At 44.3% G+C, this 20454-nt stretch overlaps 1 protein-coding gene across 1 annotated transcript in view; it reads left to right on the top strand.

The window, feature by feature from the left end:
- FGD2 (FYVE, RhoGEF and PH domain containing 2) overlaps positions 1-20454 on the top strand; it is a 293541-nt gene that overhangs the window by 179071 nt on the left and 94016 nt on the right. The window contains exon 10 of the mRNA XM_078644352.1: positions 20332-20411. Within this exon, the coding sequence (XP_078500478.1) occupies positions 20332-20411 (80 nt within the window). The remainder of the gene's footprint in view (positions 1-20331; positions 20412-20454) is intronic.

Here is a 20454-nt window from a genome sequence, read left to right as displayed (position 1 = left end):
CAGACTAATCACAACAGTTTGGGTGAAGTATAGGTACTGGGGTACCAGGCTGATGATGGCATCCAGGACAGGTTTGAGGAACTTTGATAGGGCTGGCTGTGAAACCCGTCCGACTCCGGCGGTTGTTGGTTGGAAGGTACCTGAGGCCTACCGGTGCAGCACAGCCAGCAGCTTTGTCTGAGGTGGGATGTTGGCTGTCCGCTGTGTTGGTACCATAAACCTGTGGGCAATGATGTTCAGAATGTGGAGGATGGTTGTCCTTTTGAGCCTGTAGTAGGCAATGACATACTCTGGGGTTAAGTCTGTGAGGCTGGTGCGTTTTCTGAAGGTCAGCGCTCTGTGTCTGCGATGCCTTGTGGTGGTCCGGGGGAGGAATTTGGGAGGTGTTGGAGGCCTGGGGGTGGTGGCGGTGGGTGTTGTGGGCTGTTGGGGCTCCGAGCTGTATGATCAGTAGCTCCATGGCATCTGTTGTTCTTAAGGTGTGGCTGTGGGCTGGGCGCCCTTTTGTGGTGCTGACTGTTGTCCGACTTTACACCAGTTCAGAGCAAGTGTTAATTTCCTGCTGCTAACGCGCATTATCACCTGTTTTGGGATCTTATCGCCGATCTGGCTGCTCATTGAGAATGTTGTGGAGTGGTGCTGTCGCTGCTTTTTTGCCCGGGAACGCCTACTCTGCATCTCATTAGTGTTACTTGCCGGGGTCATCTGTGGCAATGTTTTTTGCGGCTGCTATCGCGGATAAACCGGTGTTATGAACTGTTTACACCAGCTGGTGAAAGGGATGATAACTTTATCGTAACTTTGGTTGGGATAAAGTGCTGTTAACTTGGCGATAGCTCCTTGAGAATATGGCCCTAGACGTGCAACACTTTTTTTCATGTTTTTCTGAAGAATATTATGTTTTGAGACTTTAATACTGTATTTGTAATTATTTTTGTATAATACTCTAATAAATATGTAAGACAATCTCTTGGGTCTGGCTTTTGAGACTGCTCTAGCTCGCTATCCAGACAAATATTTTACCAAAGTATTCACACATAATACACATAGATAGGCGGGGTTTTGGTCAGCAGCTTCATCCACTGCTCTGGTAAATTGTCAGTCACATTTTGCTTCCACCCACCACAGCATACAGAGTGGGAAATGGGCCAGCCCAGTTTACCCATTGGTTCCCTTCACTTTCAGTGACATCACAAATCCTATGCACGTTGTTCACATCAACCTAAAAGCAGTCCCTTTCTTTTCAGTGGGAAAGCTGGTTCCAAGGGAGCATTTTCATCGCAGTTGTCATGTTATCTTTAAGAAGTGGATATTTATCTTACCTTTACTTTAAGTGCCCAGTGATATGGTGATTCATGTTTGCCTTCCTTTTCAAGTTAGAATGTGTTGAGATGACATTGTAACTCAGTAGCTGCCTGCAATTTGAGTCCTTGGTTAACTGGTGATTTATTATTATCTCTTCATAAATAATAATAACTTGCCTGGCACCGTAGCACAACTGAAAAGCTTTTATATAGTAAACTAATCACTAGAAATACAGCCACATTTGTCAATGTTTTTGAAGTATACATTTTTAATTCAAGCATATGGTAAGTCACGTTTAGGTGGTTACATGTTTTCTTTCTGTTTTGTGGCACCATTTTTCTAATAACAATTAAAAAGAAAAATAACAGCCCACCAGCCTGATAAGGTCAGGCATACTGGGTTTGCTGATACTTGGTTAAGTTGCAAATATGAAGTGTTTAAGAGACATTGTAACATTGCAACTGCTTGTGTTTTGAGTGATTAGTTCAGTGATTTATTATTTTCTTCGTCAGAAATAATAATACTGAAAAAGCATGAGCAGATGGAAGGCTTGTCATTAAAAAACCCATCATTAGTAGGACAGCTACATGGCTAGATGTTTTTTTTAAATTGAGAAATTGTATTGTAAGCATATATATGTGCCGTGGATTAATTGACAAATATATTTTCATTATTTTTATTTTGTAGCATATGCTTGCAATATTAAAAAAAAAAAATAATAACCATCACACCAGACTATCAGGAACCGACCTATTGGCTTTGCGAAAGTGTTTTCTTTGATCAATTCAAAAAAGTCGGTGCGTGTAAGTAACAGTGGGGTGCTATTAAGAAGCATTTAGAAGAAATATTTAGAATGTCACTAAATATGTAAAAACCTCAGTTGTGGATGTTTTAGCCCCTGTTATGTTATAAAATGTATAGACTGCGTAGCTGCCCCAGAACGGGGCTTCCCAGTACTAGTCCAAAATAGAAACGAACTGCAACAGACGGCCTAAGGAAGAAAATGCCTCTAAGAAAATCCTAAGAAGAAAAAAGCCAGTTCTTCAGAATTTTCCTGAAGGACAAATGATTTTGGACATTCCTGATAGAATGAGGAAGCGTGTTCAAGAGAGCTGGAGCCTTTATGCAAGAGCACCCTTTGGCCCACATGCATCAACAATGTCATTTGCGATTCCTTATTAGCGAAAAATAAGGATTCGCTAATAAGGAATAGCAAAAGGCTATGCATGAAGAAATCGCTAAAAAACATGCGATTTCTAAATATTCCTTAATTGCGACTGGCAAATTGCGAGTCGCAATTAAGGAATACCTCACCATTCATTCCTATGGGCCTAGATAGAAAGGAGGCGAACCAGGACAATGCAGACCCACCTATGCAAATCTCCTGTAGGAGCTGAAGCAGGATTTTTGTGGGACACCATTTGAAATGCGGCGCTTACGTGGAGCAAAATCAAAGCAGAGGATTTGCCTTCCTCTAAAGCTCTACGGAGTTGCTCTGTAGCAGCAAGAAATGCAGATTCTATGCTATGTGCCAGCCTTAAGCCATTCTGTGAGGTTTTCAGAATCTGGTTATCTTCTAGAAACTTAGAGGCATATTATCAAGAAACGGCGTTAAAATTATCGCCGCTTTGGCGGCAGGAAACTGCCGCTAAAGCGGCGATAATGGGTTTGATATTATGCCCTTGTGAATTCCCATAGAAGCCCAGGTTCTGGTGTGAACATGGGCTTCTATTGGAATTCTCAAGGGCATATTATCAAGCCCATTATCGCTGCTTTAGCGGCAGTTTACTGCGGCTAAAGTGGCGATAAGTTTAATGCCGTTCTTGATAATATGCCCCTTAGTTAGGATGGCAACGATATGTCTCACTGCTACCTTGGCAAGGAAAGGCAAGAGAGAGATGGGGCAGAAATCATCAGGTTGGGAAGCATCCAAAGAAGGTTTCTTGAGGAAGGGAAGGACCATGGCATGTTTCTAGATGCTGATGACAAGGAAAGATTGATCAATTCTAGGCTGGGTGGGAGGAGAGAGTCCTGAAGTTTGTGGAACACATCTGGCTTGAATGGGTCAACAGGTGAGTCCAATTTAACTTGTCTACATAGAGAAGGTAGCTCAGGCAGATGCAGAGGAGATAGAGAATTGAGCAAGGAAGGGGCAGTGCTAGTAGGGCCATCTGGCCTCGTGTTGGTAGCATCAGAGATAAAGTTCAAGTAAATATTTTCTATCTTTCTAACAAAATACTCTGCTAGCTTCTGCAGTTAGCATTGGAGGCTTCAGTGGAATCCACTGAGAGTACTAGTTGTGTAAGACTATTTAAAAGGTTAAACATTTATTTTGCAGGCTTATTGCTACTCCTTATTCTGTCCCTGGTCTACAAACCCTTGCTTTGGGTTCTCTGTATAGAAAAGGGGACATGTAAAACTAGAAAACCAAAGCCTTATGTGTGTGTGAAAACAAATCCTCAGAACAGTGTACACTAAGAGAAGCTGAGTGATCACATGATCTAGAAACTAAAGCATCACAAGGCAGTGAAACCAACTATTAACAGGAATGGGAAACCCATGAATTATAAGAGTGAAACCAGGTCTTTTTGAACAGCAAATAAAGGCAACATAGAGTAGTGAAACCAATACTAAGGGCCACTGGAATTATGTGACAGTGCGGCTGCAGCGTTGTATCGCATAACTGTCACATTTCCCACAAAATCCATCATCTGCTGCATAATCTGTGGATTTTCAAAAAAAATGGTTTCTAACTCAGATGGTTTAAAAAGTACTAAAGACGCAGCAACACGTGTTTCTGAGCAGTGGAAGGCTCTTTGCACAGGTTGACTGCTCACCTTTCTGTTGCTTATTGCTAAATTTCTGTCTGTTGTTCATTCGGGGTGGCTCCTCCTCAGGAGCGGAGGAGGGTCACCCCGCCTGCTCCGAGCACAGTAGGCACACACAAATAAATAAAATTGCCATGCCATTTTATTTTGCGCCGGTTCGTGTGAGTAAGTGCAGGGGATGGAGCTGAACCCTATGATTGCAGGATTACAGCTGCACCCACAGTACGCTTGTCGGGTTGGCCGTCTGGCTTGCTACAGGCAGCCCGACATGCGCAACGCAGACCTAGCAATCCCTTGCCAGTGGATTGCTGGCACAGGCCCCCAGTCTTATAATGAGTGCTGGGTTAGGCTACGCTCACCAATCCTGGAGCTGCTCTCATGCTGATGAGTGCAAAAACAACAATTGATGGACAGAATGCAGAACAATGTCATACATTCACCCCAGTACCGAGATCTGGGCCTAAATCCATCGTTTTTTTGCACTCCACACCACCCAAGGTCAGACATGGCCATATGCAAATCAGCCTTGACCCTGTGCCTCATGGGAACAGTCCAGCCCGAACTGCCAAGCCATGTCTTTCCTGGACCGGAATCAAGCATCCAAGGACCGGTTTCTGGCTATCAGCCATCATCAGCCTGGATAGCTTGACTCCAGTGGTGTGGAGAGCATGGGACTCACATCTGAGCATACCTATCCCACTCTGGGTGAAAAATGCAAAAACAACAATTGATGGACAGAATGCAGAACAATGTCATACATTCACCCCAGTACAGAGATCTGGGCCTAAATCCATCGTTTTTTGCACTCCACACCACCCCAGGTCAGACATGGCCATATGCAAATCAGCCTTGACCCTGTGCCTCATGGGAACAGTCCAGCCCGAACTGCCAAGCCATGTCTTTCCTGGACCGGAATCAAGCATCCAAGGACCGGTTTATGGCTATCAGCCGTCATCAGCCTGGATAGCTTGACTCCAGTGTCGTGGAGAGCATGGGACTCACATCTGAGCATACCCATCCCACTCGGGGTGACAAATGCAAAAACAACAATTGATGGACAGAATGCAGAACAATGTCATAAATTCACCCCAGTACAGAGATCTGGGCCTAAATCCATCGTTTTTTTGCACTCCACACCACCCCAGGTCAGACATGGCCATATGCAAATCAGCCTTGACCCTGTGCCTCATGGGAACAGTCCAGCCCGAACTGCCAAGCCATGTCTTTCCTGGACCGGAATCAAGCATCCAAGGACCGGTTTCTGGCTATCAGCCGTCATCAGCCTGGATAGCTTGACTCCAGTGGTGTGGAGAGCATGGGACTCACATCTGAGCATACCCATCCCACTCGGGGTGACAAATGCAAAAACTACAATTGATGGACAGAATGCAGAACAATGTCATACATTCACCCCAGTACAGAGATCTGGGCCTAAATCCATCGTTTTTTTGCACTCCACACCACCCCAGGTCAGACATGGCCATATGCAAATCAGCCTTGACCCTGTGCCTCATGCGAACAGTCCAGCCCAAACTGCCAAGCCATGTTCCCATGAGGCACAGGGTCAGACTGATTTGCATATGGCCATGTCTGAACTGGGGTGGCAGAGTGGGCTAAAGAACGGTGATGGATCAAACCCAGATCTTTTGACTGGGTGTGAGTGTTTGATTGGCTCAGATGCTCCGTCCATCACCATCCCCTTTTGTACCGATTTGGCCGCCATAAGTGTGGCAGGGTATGCTCAGACATGAGTCCCTTGCTCACTTTGCCACTGGATTCAAACAAGCCGGGCTGAAGACGGCTGGAATGCCAGAAACCGGTCCTCGGAAGCTTGTTTCCGGTCCAGGGAAGGCATGGCTTGGCAGTTCGGGCTGGACTGTTCCCATGAGGCACAGGGTCAGACTGATTTGCATATGGCCATGTCTGAACTGGGGTGGCAGAGTGGGCTAAAGAACGGTGATGGATCAAACCCAGATCTTTTGACAGGGTGTGAGTGTTTGATTGGCTCAGATGCTCCGTCCATCACCATCCCCTTTTGTACCGTTTTGGCCGCCATAAGTGTGGCAGGGTATACTCAGACATGAGTCCCTTGCTCACTTTGCCACTGGATTCAAGCAAGCCGGGCTGAAGACAGCTGGAATGCCAGAAACCGGTCCTCGGAAGCTTGTTTCCGGTCCAGGGAAGGCATGACTTGGCAGTTCGGGCTGGACTGTTCCCATGAGGCACAGGGTCAGATTGATTTGCATATAGCCATGTCTGAACTGGGGTGGCAGAGTGGGCTAAAGAACGGTGATGGATCAAACCCAGATCTTTTGACTGGGTGTGAGTGTTTGATTGGCTCAGATGCTCCGTCCATCACATCCCCTTTTGTACCGATTTGGCCGCCATAAGTGTGGCAGGGTATGCTCAGACATGAGTCCCTTGCTCACTTTGCCACTGGATTCAAGCAAGCCGGGCTGAAGACGGCTGGAATGCCAGAAACCGGTCCTCGGAAGCTTGTCTCCGGTCCAGGGAAGGCATGGCTTGGCAGTTCGGGCTGGACTGTTCCCATGAGGCATAGGGTCAGACTGATTTGCATATGGCCATGTCTGAACTGGGGTGGCAGAGTGGGCTAAAGAACGGTGATGGATCAAACCCAGATCTTTTGACTGGGTGTGAGTGTTTGATTGGCTCAGATGCTCCGTCCATCACCATCCCCTTTTGTACCGATTTGGCCGCCATAAGTGTGGCAGGGTATGCTCAGACATAAGTCCCTTGCTCACTTTGCCACTGGATTCAAGCAAGCCGGGCTGAAGACGGCTGTAATGCCAGAAACCGGTCCTCGGAAGCTTGTTTCCGGTCCAGGGAAGGCATGGCTTGGCAGTTCGGGCTGGACTGTTCCCATGAGGCACAGGGTCAGACTGATTTGCATATGACCATGTCTGAACTGGGGTGGCAGAGTGGGCTAAAGAACGGTGATGGATCAAACCCAGATCTTTTGACTGGGTGTGAGTGTTTGATTGGCTCAGATGCTCCGTCCATCACCATCCCCTTTTGTACTCATGCTGATGAGAGCAGCTCCAGGATTGGCTGGATTGGTGTTCCACTGGGCAGGAAGGAAGTCCTTCAGTTTCTGCTTGTGGATGCCTAGGAAGAGGGGGCGCACTGGGGGAGCCGTATCTGGGGACCCGCATGTATGGTGAGTTTGGCACCATTGCGCCTCACCATGTGTTAATATTGCTAGCCGCCACTGTGTTAATTGCTACATTTGAGTGCTAAACTGCTCCCAATAAGTTACAACCTAAGCCCAGACAGTCTTAACAAGTGTAAAATGATAAAATAATGAAGTAATACTATCACAAAGCGGACCACATTGCACCACATCTTTTTTCTTTTGTGCCACATAATTTCTTCAACCTTGCCACATAATTTGGCCCTACTCTGTTGCATAATTCCAGTGACCCTGCCTATACTTCATAAGACAGTTAAGATGAGCCATGTGGAAAATAAGGCCTTATAGGACTACAAAGACAGAGCCTCAGGGGAAAGTAAAAACAAAGCTGTAACACAAGGAGGTTGACGCCCCATAGAAGACTTTTAGGTCAGTGAAAACAATGCCTTTCGAAATGGTGACATCTGGCCTCGACAGGACCTTGTAAAGAAGTCAGGCCAGGAAAGACCATGCGGCCAGCCAGGGAGAAAAGGGGGGACAGGGCAGATATTGGACTGGGATCAGTGATTTGGAGGGGGGTGGTCAGGCAGTGCATCACAGGGTGGAGTTCGTACATCTAGGCCTACACCACAGTGAGAGTTTGTTACCTGGTCCTACACCATCGCTTCCCGCTTGGGACCTGGAGTGGTGAGGCTGTGGTAAGGGGCCATGGACTTGTCGGACTGTTGTTGTAGGGTCTTGAGTTCAACTAAACAGTGAGGGAGGCACAGTCAAGGCATGGTGGCAGTGCCACAAATAAAAACCTGCAATGCCCTTTACCGACGACACCATTGATGCACAAAGACACCAAGGAGGGAATACTCTGTAGAGACGGGGGAATAGCAGGCCGGAACACATAAACAGGCTGGATGCTCTACCACCAATGGAAGGGACATGCTGAGAATGCAGTGAATATTGAAATGCACAAAGTTGAACGGAGGTCCAGAAAATTAATGACAGAGTCACTTGTAAGTAAACAAGGCCTCGCTGAAGGCTCAACTGAGGTCAAGGCCATCCAGTCATCTATAAACAACTGAGACAAAAGTGGTACCCGCCTGCCTGGAGGGTGTGGAGGGAAGAACAAGGAGGAACAACGTATAGATAGTAGATAATCTGAAAAGGGCCGAAGGACATTGTGTGTAGTTGTTTGGTGAGGGGATTACAAAGTTACTCAAGCCTAAAAAGCTGTCATTCTTCTCAGTGCCTCCACCGTGACTTGGTGCCCCGTTGAGAGCAATCACAGCTCGTCTCCTTGACTTCCGGGACAGAGATGAAATCTTACAATCTGCAGGAACACAGGATCTGATAACGTCTGAGAAAGCGACACTACTCTTGTTCACCGACTTTACCCCAGCTATGCAAAATCAAAGGAGAAGCTTCTACACAGTAAAAAAAAACCTTTGGTACATGAAGGAATAAGGTACATGATGCAGTTCCTGACTTATTGTAAACTCATTGCACAAGAGCAGAAGTGGCACTTTATATCTCCAGAGGAAACCTGTGACTGACTGCAAGAAAGCAGAAGAGTAGGTAACAGACAGGGTGTGACAAGAGGTCATATGCAAAGCTGGCCACATGGTCAACCTCAAAAGACTCAGACAAAGGGTGACCCCAAGATGAGTTTGAAATCCAGGTACTGGAGGACGTTGAACTAACAGATCTTAGAGGTAAGGAAGGTGCCAAAGCTCAACAGGCGGTTGCAGGAATAGCTGCTGATTGCACAGGGTGGTGTCCATTTTGGGGAACAGAGCATCTCTTTCTGCCTCTTCCTCAGTTGAGGTTGGGTAACTGCACCTTTGATGGACAACCAACGAACTGCGGCAGAAAGCTCTGATGGAAGTACGTTACAACGATGAGAATAGATATGGGATGCTCTACGACTATATATACTTCCTTTGGGCGCTTCTAAAGGCAAGGAGGGATAATACAGTCTCCTATTGTCTTTAGACAGCGCAAATACAGTTAGCTAGTAGCGCAATATCCAATTGTGCATCCTGCTGGAATAGTTGTAGTCCAGTATTTTGAGGCAACAGGCACATTGTGAATATGGGAGGGGAGGAGTGTAGTATTAGTAATCATTGGTACGTGGTATGTGAGACAAATGCTATATCAAGGGCTAAGGATCAAGGAATAACCAAAATCAGCCAAGTTGACACATGTCAGACACAAAACACTATGGTGAGATGATTTAGCTGTATATCATGGAATGCTAATGCCCTAGGAGATAATATTCAGAGAAGGGCGGTTCAAAAATGGCTACCAACCAGTGATCCGATGTAGTATCCCTACAAGAAACTATGCAACAATTGTCCCTTTATTGATTTAAGGAAACACAAACTGATCTGTCACACTTCAGGGAGTTGGCAATACTGCTTAAAAACCCACCACATTCCACTTAGAGAATACATGGATAGACAATAGTGGAATAAATGTTGTAGCACTGGGTGCTTGGACAGGAGTGATAATACTGTTGCTCAATGTATATGTTCCCCCATGCTTCCAATCCATCATGCTAAATACCAAAGACCCACTACTGTTGAATCTTCTATATAGAGGGGACAACAAAATGGTGGTAGAGGAAGAATTAAATAGATCCTTGACTTGACACACAGGGACCGCCATCACTATAAAGTTCAGGGTTTTAGTCCAAGTTGTGAACCACACATGGTAAGGAGCGGCCTCAATGGGAAAGCAAGACTTCTCTCGCTCCGGAGCACATACATCTCACTTAAGGATAGACAATGATAGATATTCATGGCCAACATATATGCACACAGATTTCTGATTGCCTCCCTCCTGGACAGGAGCACATCAAACCACTGTCATTATTTGTAACCCTGAAATCCCACAAAGATAGTCATTAGGGATTGGTGTCTGCACAGGTGGTACTCGTCTGCCTGAGAGGCATTGAACAATCTCAAAGCAGCTTCTGATTTTTTTTTAACGAGAATGGAGGATGTGTCTAGACCCACAATATAGTGAGAGGCAAACAAACCAGATACAGGGTAACACGTGATATCAAAGTCAATAGAGATGGATTGGAGTAGGAAACAGATATAGTAAATGATGTAGAATGAGATCCGCAGCCTCGAAGGGCATTAGGTGTGAACACATGGTGAGAGATGAGGCACTACTAAAGGCCAAGAGAAAGGCCCAAGAGGAGCTACATAGGATTGAAGCATGAGCACACTACCTCAGCACTCAAAGACAGCATATGAGACAGGAAACAGATCAGGGAAGCTGCTGGCATGGTCAATAAGAAAGAGGAGGGCAGGAGACATATCCACACCAAAATGACAGAAGTCTGATGTCAGGGTCTAGGTGACTTGAAAGGTGCAGGAGTGTTTGCGGACTCTTCTGCACTTTCTAGTCTTCCACATTGACCTATACGATAAATGACCATGCAAGAATCATATCAGACTGCACAGCGATGCTTCTAATAACAGAACATGGAAGGAATTAGACAAAAAGATCATGGTGGACAAAGTGGAACTAGACACTACACAACTCCAGTCAGGCAAGACTCCAGGTTCTAACAGCCTGCCAGAGGAGTGCTATAAAGAAGTGAGAAACATGATTGCAACCCCATAACTGCATATGGCCCTTGGAGCAAAGGAAGAAAACATACTACCCACAGACCTGAGGACAGCAATGACATTATTGGTACACAAGGACAGCAAGGCAGGGGAGGTTTGTTTATCATACCGTCCCATTCCCCTGCTGAAGAACTAGCGAATAGATTACTCCCAATAATGCCTGAACTGATCCACCCAGAGCAGTCCAGTTTTATGGCCAACAAATCCACCAAGCTCACCCTACATAAATGATGTAACAATCTCTCATACAATTAAAGGATCACTGAACTAACTGTGTGCTGTTGTTGGAATCAAGCACAGGCTTTGATTCGATTAAGTACCCCTCTATGTTCTCAGTGCTAGAAATAAATAGGGGGACGAGACAGGATTGCCGTTCACCCTCGCTTCTGTTTGCACTCACATTAGAGCTACTGGTGGAGTGGATAAGTGAAGATGCCCTCATTCGGAGATAGAACTGGTGCAACACCTGGGATGAGGGTATATAGCTATATGCAGATGACATCTTGCAATATCTGGCAGACCATATAACTTAATACTAGATAAAAATATATATTTAACATTTATGGAAAATACTCCAGATTGAGTTAACGATCCCGCTAAGACTAGAGAAGTAACATTTCAAATACTTCGTACTATGGATATCGTCTGACCACTCTAGGCTGCATCGGTATAACCTAGAGCTCCTTCTCCATAAACTGAATTCAGAGATCTCCTTTTATTACCACTAGGAAGAGCCGTTCTGTACAAAATGATCACGCTCCCGAAATATGTATAAATTATACAAAACTCAACATTAACCATCCCTGGGTATAAAAAAATGTGGGCTAATCAGGTTAGTGCTCTAGAAAGATCGCTCCCCTAGAATAGCCCAATAGATTTGACAATAAAGCATTTTTGAAGGGGGCATCACACTAGCTGATAAGTTCTACGCCGCATCTCAGCTGCTGGTAGTCAACGAATAAGGAGAGGATGTGGTGTATTGGCCAGAGTTGTGATTTTGAAGGTAGGCAACCAGGTTCGCAATGCAGCTTCGCTTTAACATCCTGTGATTCTAGACAAATCTCCTAGGGCCATATGTATCAAGCCAAATTGCATTCGCAAACGCCGAAATTCTGCGAATTTCGGCGTTTGCGAATGCAATTTGGCCAAATGGTATGTATTAAGCAAATCTGGGTGCAAAATAAGGAATCGCAAAATTTGCGATTCCTTATTTTGCGATTGCATTTAAGGAATCGCAAATTTTGCGATTCCTTAAATGCAATGTAAGAAGCATTTAAAAAATGCAAATTGGCCTTAAGGAATCGCAAATTACCACCAACTTCAAGTTGGTGGTAATTTGCGAATTCCTTGAAAAATGCACTCTTTTGCATTTTTCAAAGTGCACTGTGAAGCACATACATGCCCTTAGGGCATGTATGTGCACCACATGTGCACCCATGCTAATTTCAGGAGTGCAACAGGGCGTCCTTTGGACACCCCTGCACCCTTGAAATTATTCTCAATTTGCGATTCTCAAATTGCGAATCGCAAATTGAGAATTCCTTAATTGCGATTCGCAATTTGCAAATCGCAATTAAGGAATTTTAAGGAATCGCAAAAAAAATTTGATTTTCTACGAACATCCCAATTTGCAAATCTCAAATAGCGATTTCTAAAAAATCGCTATTTGAGATTCGCAAATGGGTACCTTCATACATATGGCCCTTAATCTCCCCATGCCTACAAAAAATGAATATGGGCCATATGTATGAAGGTACTGATTTGCGATTCTAAAATAGCGATTTTTAAGAAATCGCTATTTCAGAATCGCAAATTGGTATGTATGTACAAATTTGCTTTTTTTTTGCGAATTCTTAGTATTCCTTAATTGTGATTAGCAAATTGCGAATCACAATTAAGGAATACTTTCCCATTCATTGGAATGAATGGGAAGGTATTCTCAATTTTGCGATTCGCAATTTGAAAATCGCAAATTGAGAATAATTTCAAGGGTGCAGGGGTTTCCAAAGGACACCCTGTTGCACCCCTGAAATATGCATGGGTGCACATTTGGCGCACATACATGCCCTAAGGGCATGTATGTGCGTCACATGGCACTTTGAAAAATGCTGAAATGTGCATTTTTCAAGTAAATCGCAACTTACCACCAACTAGAAGTTGGTGGTAATTTGCGATTCCTTAAGGGCATTTTGCAAATTTTTTGGGCTTCATACATTGCATTTAAGGAATCGCAAAATCTGCGATTCCTTAAATGCAATTGCAAAATAATGAATCGCAAATTTTGCGATTCCTTATTTTGCACCAGATTTTACTTCATACATATCATTTTGCTAATTCGCATTCGCAAAGGCCGAAATTCTGTGAATTTCAGCCTTTGGGAATGCGAATTTGCTTCATACATATGGCCCAAAATCCTTGTAACTGGTGCTCATGTACAGTGCTCTAATACCTCGGGTCAAGATCACGTTATATAAAACTGCAAAAAAACATAAAGGAGCCAGCATCGCAAATCAGGCGACACACTGGGGGAAAAGAAAATACCTATACATTATACTTTGGGACATTGAGGGATGGAACACCAGCAGCTACCACCTAGTATTTACACCATGGCACAGCATTACCAGAGACACATGATATGGAAATAATAACTGATGCCCAGGAGACCATTCTGGAATGGCTCTAGACTACTAGGCCTAAACATTCCTGCGTCTTTGAAAAAAAGGATGACGCTCGCATTTCCACTTTTCGGGAGGTGTGGCATGGATAATATTAAACTGTACGTACAAGTACAGACTGAATTTTCACTATAAATGTCACAAACATTCAAATACATAGAGCTTCATTGTGCATTGAGATTGTTCATTGCATAAGAGATGGTCATCGCTGACAAGCCGCTTCTGGAAAACAGGCTTGTGTAGTCTAGCTTGACCAAAAAAAGCAATCACCTCACAATTCATCACATTAAGGAACAACACTAAAAGTGAACTGAAAAACCTAAACTACCACTGGGAGGAGGCTGTGGATCACATGGAAGAGGGAGGCTTTGATGGGGGCCTAATGCACCATAGAGAGGTATTGGTAGATCAAGTTTCCCTCTGGTCCAATTAAAAATATTGCAAAGACTATATATTACTAGATTTCAAATTCAGCACCTCAACCGCAATGGTTGACACATTTATACACACACTATGGAGCAGCTGCGTATTAAATGTACATTGGGCACAGCTCCTAAAATCGATAAATGAAGCAATGGAGGACATAATGACACTAGAAGCAACAATGGTTCCTTTTGGTATATGGAGTGTCTAAACCATTACAGTACCAAAAACTGTTTGTGAACTTGTGATGAATAGTTGCTAAACGAGACTTAGCATCTAACATCGATGTGGATATCCATCACCACCAATGCAGAAAGTATGGACTAAAAACATGGATCAGTGCATGGGCGCTGAAAAGCTGTCTACAGGAAAAAGTTTGGCAAGATATGGGGTGGATAGATAAAAAATCACAGATGTTGATTACTGCTATTGTAGCAGGACATCCAGGATGACCAGTCGTTATGCTCTGTCGATTGACGTCAACTGGTTACTCCTTCATTGAGTTGATTATCACACATCTATTTAACAAATATTTGCAATGTATGGCTCCTCTCACCTCCTCATCACCTGAGAATCTGCCAGGCAGCTGCAGCTCGGGCCTGACTGCCAGGATAGCTGAGCCCTGCATGACAGGCTCACTAGTGGGAGGGTGACAACATCTTTCTTTGAACAGCAAGCAGTAACTCAATAAACGGACTAGTCATATGACCCGACTCTGAATGTTTTTGGGGTGTGTCCTCCTCCCGCTTTTACTTGCGGCTGTCGCAACCACCGAGGAGATCGCCAGTACCCCCGCTCTTACACAATGCCGAGGGGTGGCAAATGCAGGTATTTCCATTGGCGACCGTAGATCTAGCTACACCCCACTGAAATATGCATCCGACTCTGGAACACGTTCAGCATCACCTGCACAATGTCAGCTTTCCATTCCCAGCAGCAAAGGGCCAGCAGGTGGGGATGTTTTATTTTCACCTCCAGCTGGGCCAAAGGTAAAGGCCGAAGTTAAGGGGCCATCAGGCTTCCTTTTGTTCCAATGTGATCCTGGCTGGGCATGGTCTGGAGCCTCACACTTAGATGCAAATGAAACAGAGGGGGAAACAAAGTCACACAGCTTGTTATCACTTTACAGGTACTTAAGAGAGGCATGCTTTTGAATTTGTTCAGGGACGGTATATAAGAGATATGCATGCACTGTAGGAATATCAGATGTGTTGGTCTGCCTCAGTATTTACACAAATAACACTTTAAATACCACTATTGTATTTCTTTTATAGTGCTACTCATCCGAATGCAGGGTGTCAGAGTGCTTTTCGTAACATACAATTTATCCAGTGACAATAAATTATGTAAGTGTGTAGATCAATGTACATGATATGTTACATAAGAAAGGGAGGGTTACTCAGTGTAGGAGTCACAAGTCCTTCACAGTGCTATATTAGAAGGATTACAATTTATGAACCGCAAGTAGCAAAAGGAACTCTTATGTTAAAAGCAATAACCCACTTACCTATCTACATAAAATAGAAATCTGTCACCTCCATGTTACATGATGTGCTTCGCAGAAGACATATTATTCTTCTATACTACTTTGATTCAAATCCGGGACTAGACAAAGCACAGATCTCTCCATCAAATGCTTTAGTCTCCAGAGTTATTTTACCATTATTATTATTCCTTGAGAGTTACTGGGCACACAAAGATCTCTGTAGCAAGGGCCCTAACACAGTGGTTCCCAAACTTTTTCAACCTGCGGCTCCCTTGACCCATTGGCCATTGCCTGTGGCTCCCCATTGTTACATTTTTTTGGAGGGGGGATGCATTTTTCTCCCTGAAAATATTTGGGATGAAGCTGATGAAGGTATTATAATTATGTACACAGGGTGTTCTGTATTACTAAGGCGGCACCTCAAATAAAATGTTCCTAGTTCCACTTCTTTGCCCATGCCTTTTTTAGAGTACCCTCTCAAACTTTTTTCATCCCACTCACCGTTCTAGATAGCACCCCTATGCATGTAGGCCTCATTGCCAAAGTGTTTCTGCACTTGAAGAATATTTGCATGCACTTCCATTTTTACCCATGTCATATGTGCCAACACACCTGTCTCAACAGGGTGACTCACGATTTTTTTAAACCACATACAGCTTGATGTCTCCTCCCTAAAATTGCCTCCAAATCAATGCAAGCCAAATCAATTCCTCTTATATTTTTTAAACATTCCTCTTTCTTGCTTCAAAATGTTGGCATTATGCTGTAAATTGTGCTTTACTTCCCTGTGCCCAAGGAGAGAGCAGGCCTGTCTGTAAATGTGTGTGTGTACTGAAAGAAATGTGTACTGGAGGTACCTATGGTTCAAGTACAAATGTCAATACTTAATAATACTTAGTGTGTTTAATAGACAGAACAACTGCACTTTCCTGATAACTTGTATTGGTGTAAAATGCATTTTGAAAAAAAAAACTATTAGCTCATCTAACATAATAAATTAGGCATCTTCCACTTACTCTGGGAATGTTGGAACGCGGGGATCCAGTGAAATATGGAGGTCATCTCCCTCAACATGCCATCAATTAACCACTACGTTTATAGCTTTAGGCACGTCACTTACAAATCATCAACATCATGTGTTTAAGTCTAATTAGTTTAACTGAAGCCAACATACCCTTAAAAAAATGTGTGGTGCGCGGCTCTCCTGACTAGGTTTGATGGCTCCCCAGGGAGCACCGGCACACAGTTTGGGAACCACTTGCCTTAACACCTTAAGATATTTTAAAATGCAGACTTTGCAAAGAAATTAAGTAGAACAAATCTACTGTCATGTTTCTCCTTATTTCCAATTTCTTTGTGGTAGTGTTTTCAAAAGAATGAATGTATTAGTTGAGGGCCAGATTTTGCATTGGGGTTGCGCCACTTTTTGGATTAACCCTGATGCAACATCTCAGTTGTTAAGTCTCGTAATGCACTTAAATGTACTCCTGATAAACCTGCTACACAAATGTGTTAGGTGCTAATATCCCAAGTAGCTTCTTTTGTTGTCACTTCCTGTGAGGTCACCACCTGTGATGCCATGTGTGCTGTCACGCGCCATGATGTCATGTGATATCACATCCCATGATGTCACTTCTATACTGGCTAACTTGGTTATACCCCCACTTCTTCTTTAGGACTTGTGGCATGTTTCTACCCCATACACCCCACCCCCCCTCTGAAGATACGTCTCTCGTGGCTGCACCTAGGTGCTTGCGGAGGCTCTCGTTCATGTTGGATCAGCAGCCTCCATGGCAGCGGGTACTGACGACTATCCTCACAAGCACCTCACCTGGGTGCAAACAGCTCACTTGACGAACAGTCCGTACTTCCCTTTGTTAGAATGGTGTCCTCACTGGGAGCTGTTGTTGGAGTTCAAACTCTCCTCCTACCTATGCGCTCCATCAGGGCAAACAAACATCCACTCAGCATGTCGGGTCGCAAGATGACAACAGGTAAATGCCAATTTGAAAGTGTTTGGACATCAGCAACCTCGTTAATTTCCCAGTTCTCGCTTTTTGCTGTGGGAGTGGGATCAGTGTGTGGCATCGCACTGAATGGATGGGTTTGTACTATTCAATAAAGTGTCCATTGCTACCCATCAGAATGATCACTATTAGAATAGTGAAAGGGGAGTTCAGACCTGCAGGCATTCAGTCTTATGCTTTGCAGGCTCCATGCTGCTGCATATAGTGCCCTACCTGTTTTCCCAGATTGTAGTTTGTTACCTGGATCTCTGCAGCAAACCAGGCAACCCAAGGTGATATGTTAAATAGAAAGGACATGAGTAACCTACATGAGGTACATAGGGCTCTGCGGCAGGCACATACAACTTCTGAGCTATTTTATGATGCTAGTTAATGATTAAGGCTTCCTGTTTTCCATTTTTAACGGATTCTAACAGATCAACACAGACAAAAAACGGTGTGTTTTCTGTCTGCATTTATTTTTAAAAGTGGATAAATACAGAACATTGTGTTGCTTTTAAGTGACTTTCTGTGCTATCTTTCATGAATTTTAGCCCAACAGCTGAGCAGATGGACAGCATGGGAAATTAAAAAACAGGATGCAATTTCTTTAAATAATGGCTTGTGTCAATATACATGTGTGGTATAATGCCAGTGGAGGTATTAAGTAATATTTAATAGCTCAAACACGACAGACATCAATGTCTGAGTGCCCGTTTATCAGTTAAATAAATATGGAAATGTACAGTTTTATAACTTCTTTTATACGCAAATCACAAAATAAATATGGATAAATATAGATAAAATGGGCTAATAAATATGGATAAATACAGATGGACATGTTAATATAATAAATACCATAACACCGGGAGCCCTATTTATGATTCTACACAGGGATCTCTCCAGCAAGTGCAAGAACAACCTAAGCTATGTCCCCAGTATTAAACCATGAGACTTGGTGGGCACACACACATCTCAGCAGCATGTGCTTCAAGATCCTGGCCTCTTTTACCGTGGATTCCATTTGTGACCAATAGAATAAGTTAGACTGGCTTTATTAGTTTGTAAACATAATGTACTTTTAAAGGCCGCCTAGGCTGACTGCAGTTATGAATACACAAAAGAAGCTGCTCACGTGTTTTTGACTGAAACCTAACTAGATCCTAAATGAAGATGCTGGCATCTCACAACAATTGAAGGACTGTCCTCACACATCACCAGGTGTCATGCTTCATCATCAGCAGTCCTCGCTCTCTAGAAACATGGGTGGTTAACCGTGGCTTCATGCCTGTGCACCCACTTTGCTTTATAAGTTGGCCCTCTGGAACCAGTAGGTTGTTTCCAGGTTGGCGTTTGAAGAAGCTCTGCAGCACCAGTTGGGAAGGGTGACTGATCAGAAATAGAAATTTGCTGTGTGTACATCAACCCCATCTGAATATGGGACATTGGAAAAGCCTTGATACTGTGCCCTACCTGGAAGACATGTTGGTGGACAGCCAGTGAGGAGACGAGTAGCAATGACATGGGGAACACGTAGAGAGTCCAGCTGACTAAGACTTGTGTGGAGAGCTGTTCATGGGAGAGAGTCTGTCTTGAGTGTGGATGATTTCAAACCGAGCTGGCCAACCATGAACTGGATGACACCATCTGAGGGTGAAGGGTGTGCCTGGAACCTCAAAGGAGAGCACCTGTTAGAGAGCATGCACTGCGCCTTGACCCCCCTTACTTTGCGGAGCTGGTGTAGCCTCACTTTCCACCCAGCGGATTTTTATTTTTCATCCTCTAGTCTTGTGGTGTTTCCATTGGCTGAGGTTGGTCACCACTCATAAACAACTGTTCATCATCCAACAATGTAGGATTTCATTAAAATCATGGCTACTAGTTCCAGATAGCCCTAAGCCACAGCTTTCCCCAACTCTAGGTCAAAGCTAGTTCCTCTAAAGTGTAGCCCTAGTTCTGTGAATCATGCTGGTTCCAGAAACTTTCAGCTATTTTAAACCGCTTACGAGAAATGGCCCATAAAGTTTGCTTTTACAGGGAGCCCTTTCCAGCTTCAGTGCCTCCCTGAAACTTTTGTCCTAACCACTTTGGACTGGACGTCACCTCTTTGAACACTGTCTAGTGACCCAGTAAACAGGACAGTGGAGAAAGTGAAACCCCCAGTGTCTAGAGGTGGGAACCAGAGATTGTCCACAGCGGATGACCCCAGAGTCGCTCGCGAGGCAGGTCTTGTGAGTCCTCTCGATCCCTCCGATAGAATAAGATTGACGCAGACCCCTCATGTTAAACACATCAAAGAGCAAGATATAATCGCTACACATACTTACCTGGTGATATCTCGCCCTGGTTCTGGGGCCTCTTGGTTTATTTTGCATAAAACTTGCTTTTAATTGTTCTTTATTTTGCTATTGCCAGATATAACAATGACTTTTATTGAGTGCTATTGCTGCGTATCACAATGTATCCCAAACACTCACCACCATGTAGAGGACTCCTCCAATGCTCGATCATTGCACACCCCGGAGAGTCAACACCGAGATGGGCTCTGTGGGCACCCAATGAGCGAGACCAGTGGCAACAGCTGCCACTTACCAGAGAAACAAGCAGCAGCCATTGGCTGCCCCAGAAACTACAGGAAATACATTGTACTTACTGACTCCTTTCCGGCACTCACTGTATACTTCCTGCTCTGGGCCACTGTGTAGCCGGTGTCTGCCCTGCAGCTCTGTGCCCTGGTGCAGGCCACTATGTGTTTCAAGTTTTTGTTCCCTTTCTTGGTTGACACACTTCCGTTCAGAAAGGTTTCTCTCTTCTTCTCGTAGGTGAAAGAGTTGAAAGATGCAGAATTTCCCCATGCGTTCCTCGTCTCAGGGAAGCAGCGCACTCTGGAGTTACAGACCAGGTAGGATCAAATCCCAAACTAACTCCGCATGAAATGTCACTCT

This window comes from Lissotriton helveticus, chromosome 5_1, assembly GCF_964261635.1.
Source record: "Lissotriton helveticus chromosome 5_1, aLisHel1.1, whole genome shotgun sequence".
Classification (NCBI taxonomy): domain Eukaryota; kingdom Metazoa; phylum Chordata; class Amphibia; order Caudata; family Salamandridae; genus Lissotriton; species Lissotriton helveticus.
This window is presented reverse-complemented; position numbering and strand designations above follow the sequence as displayed.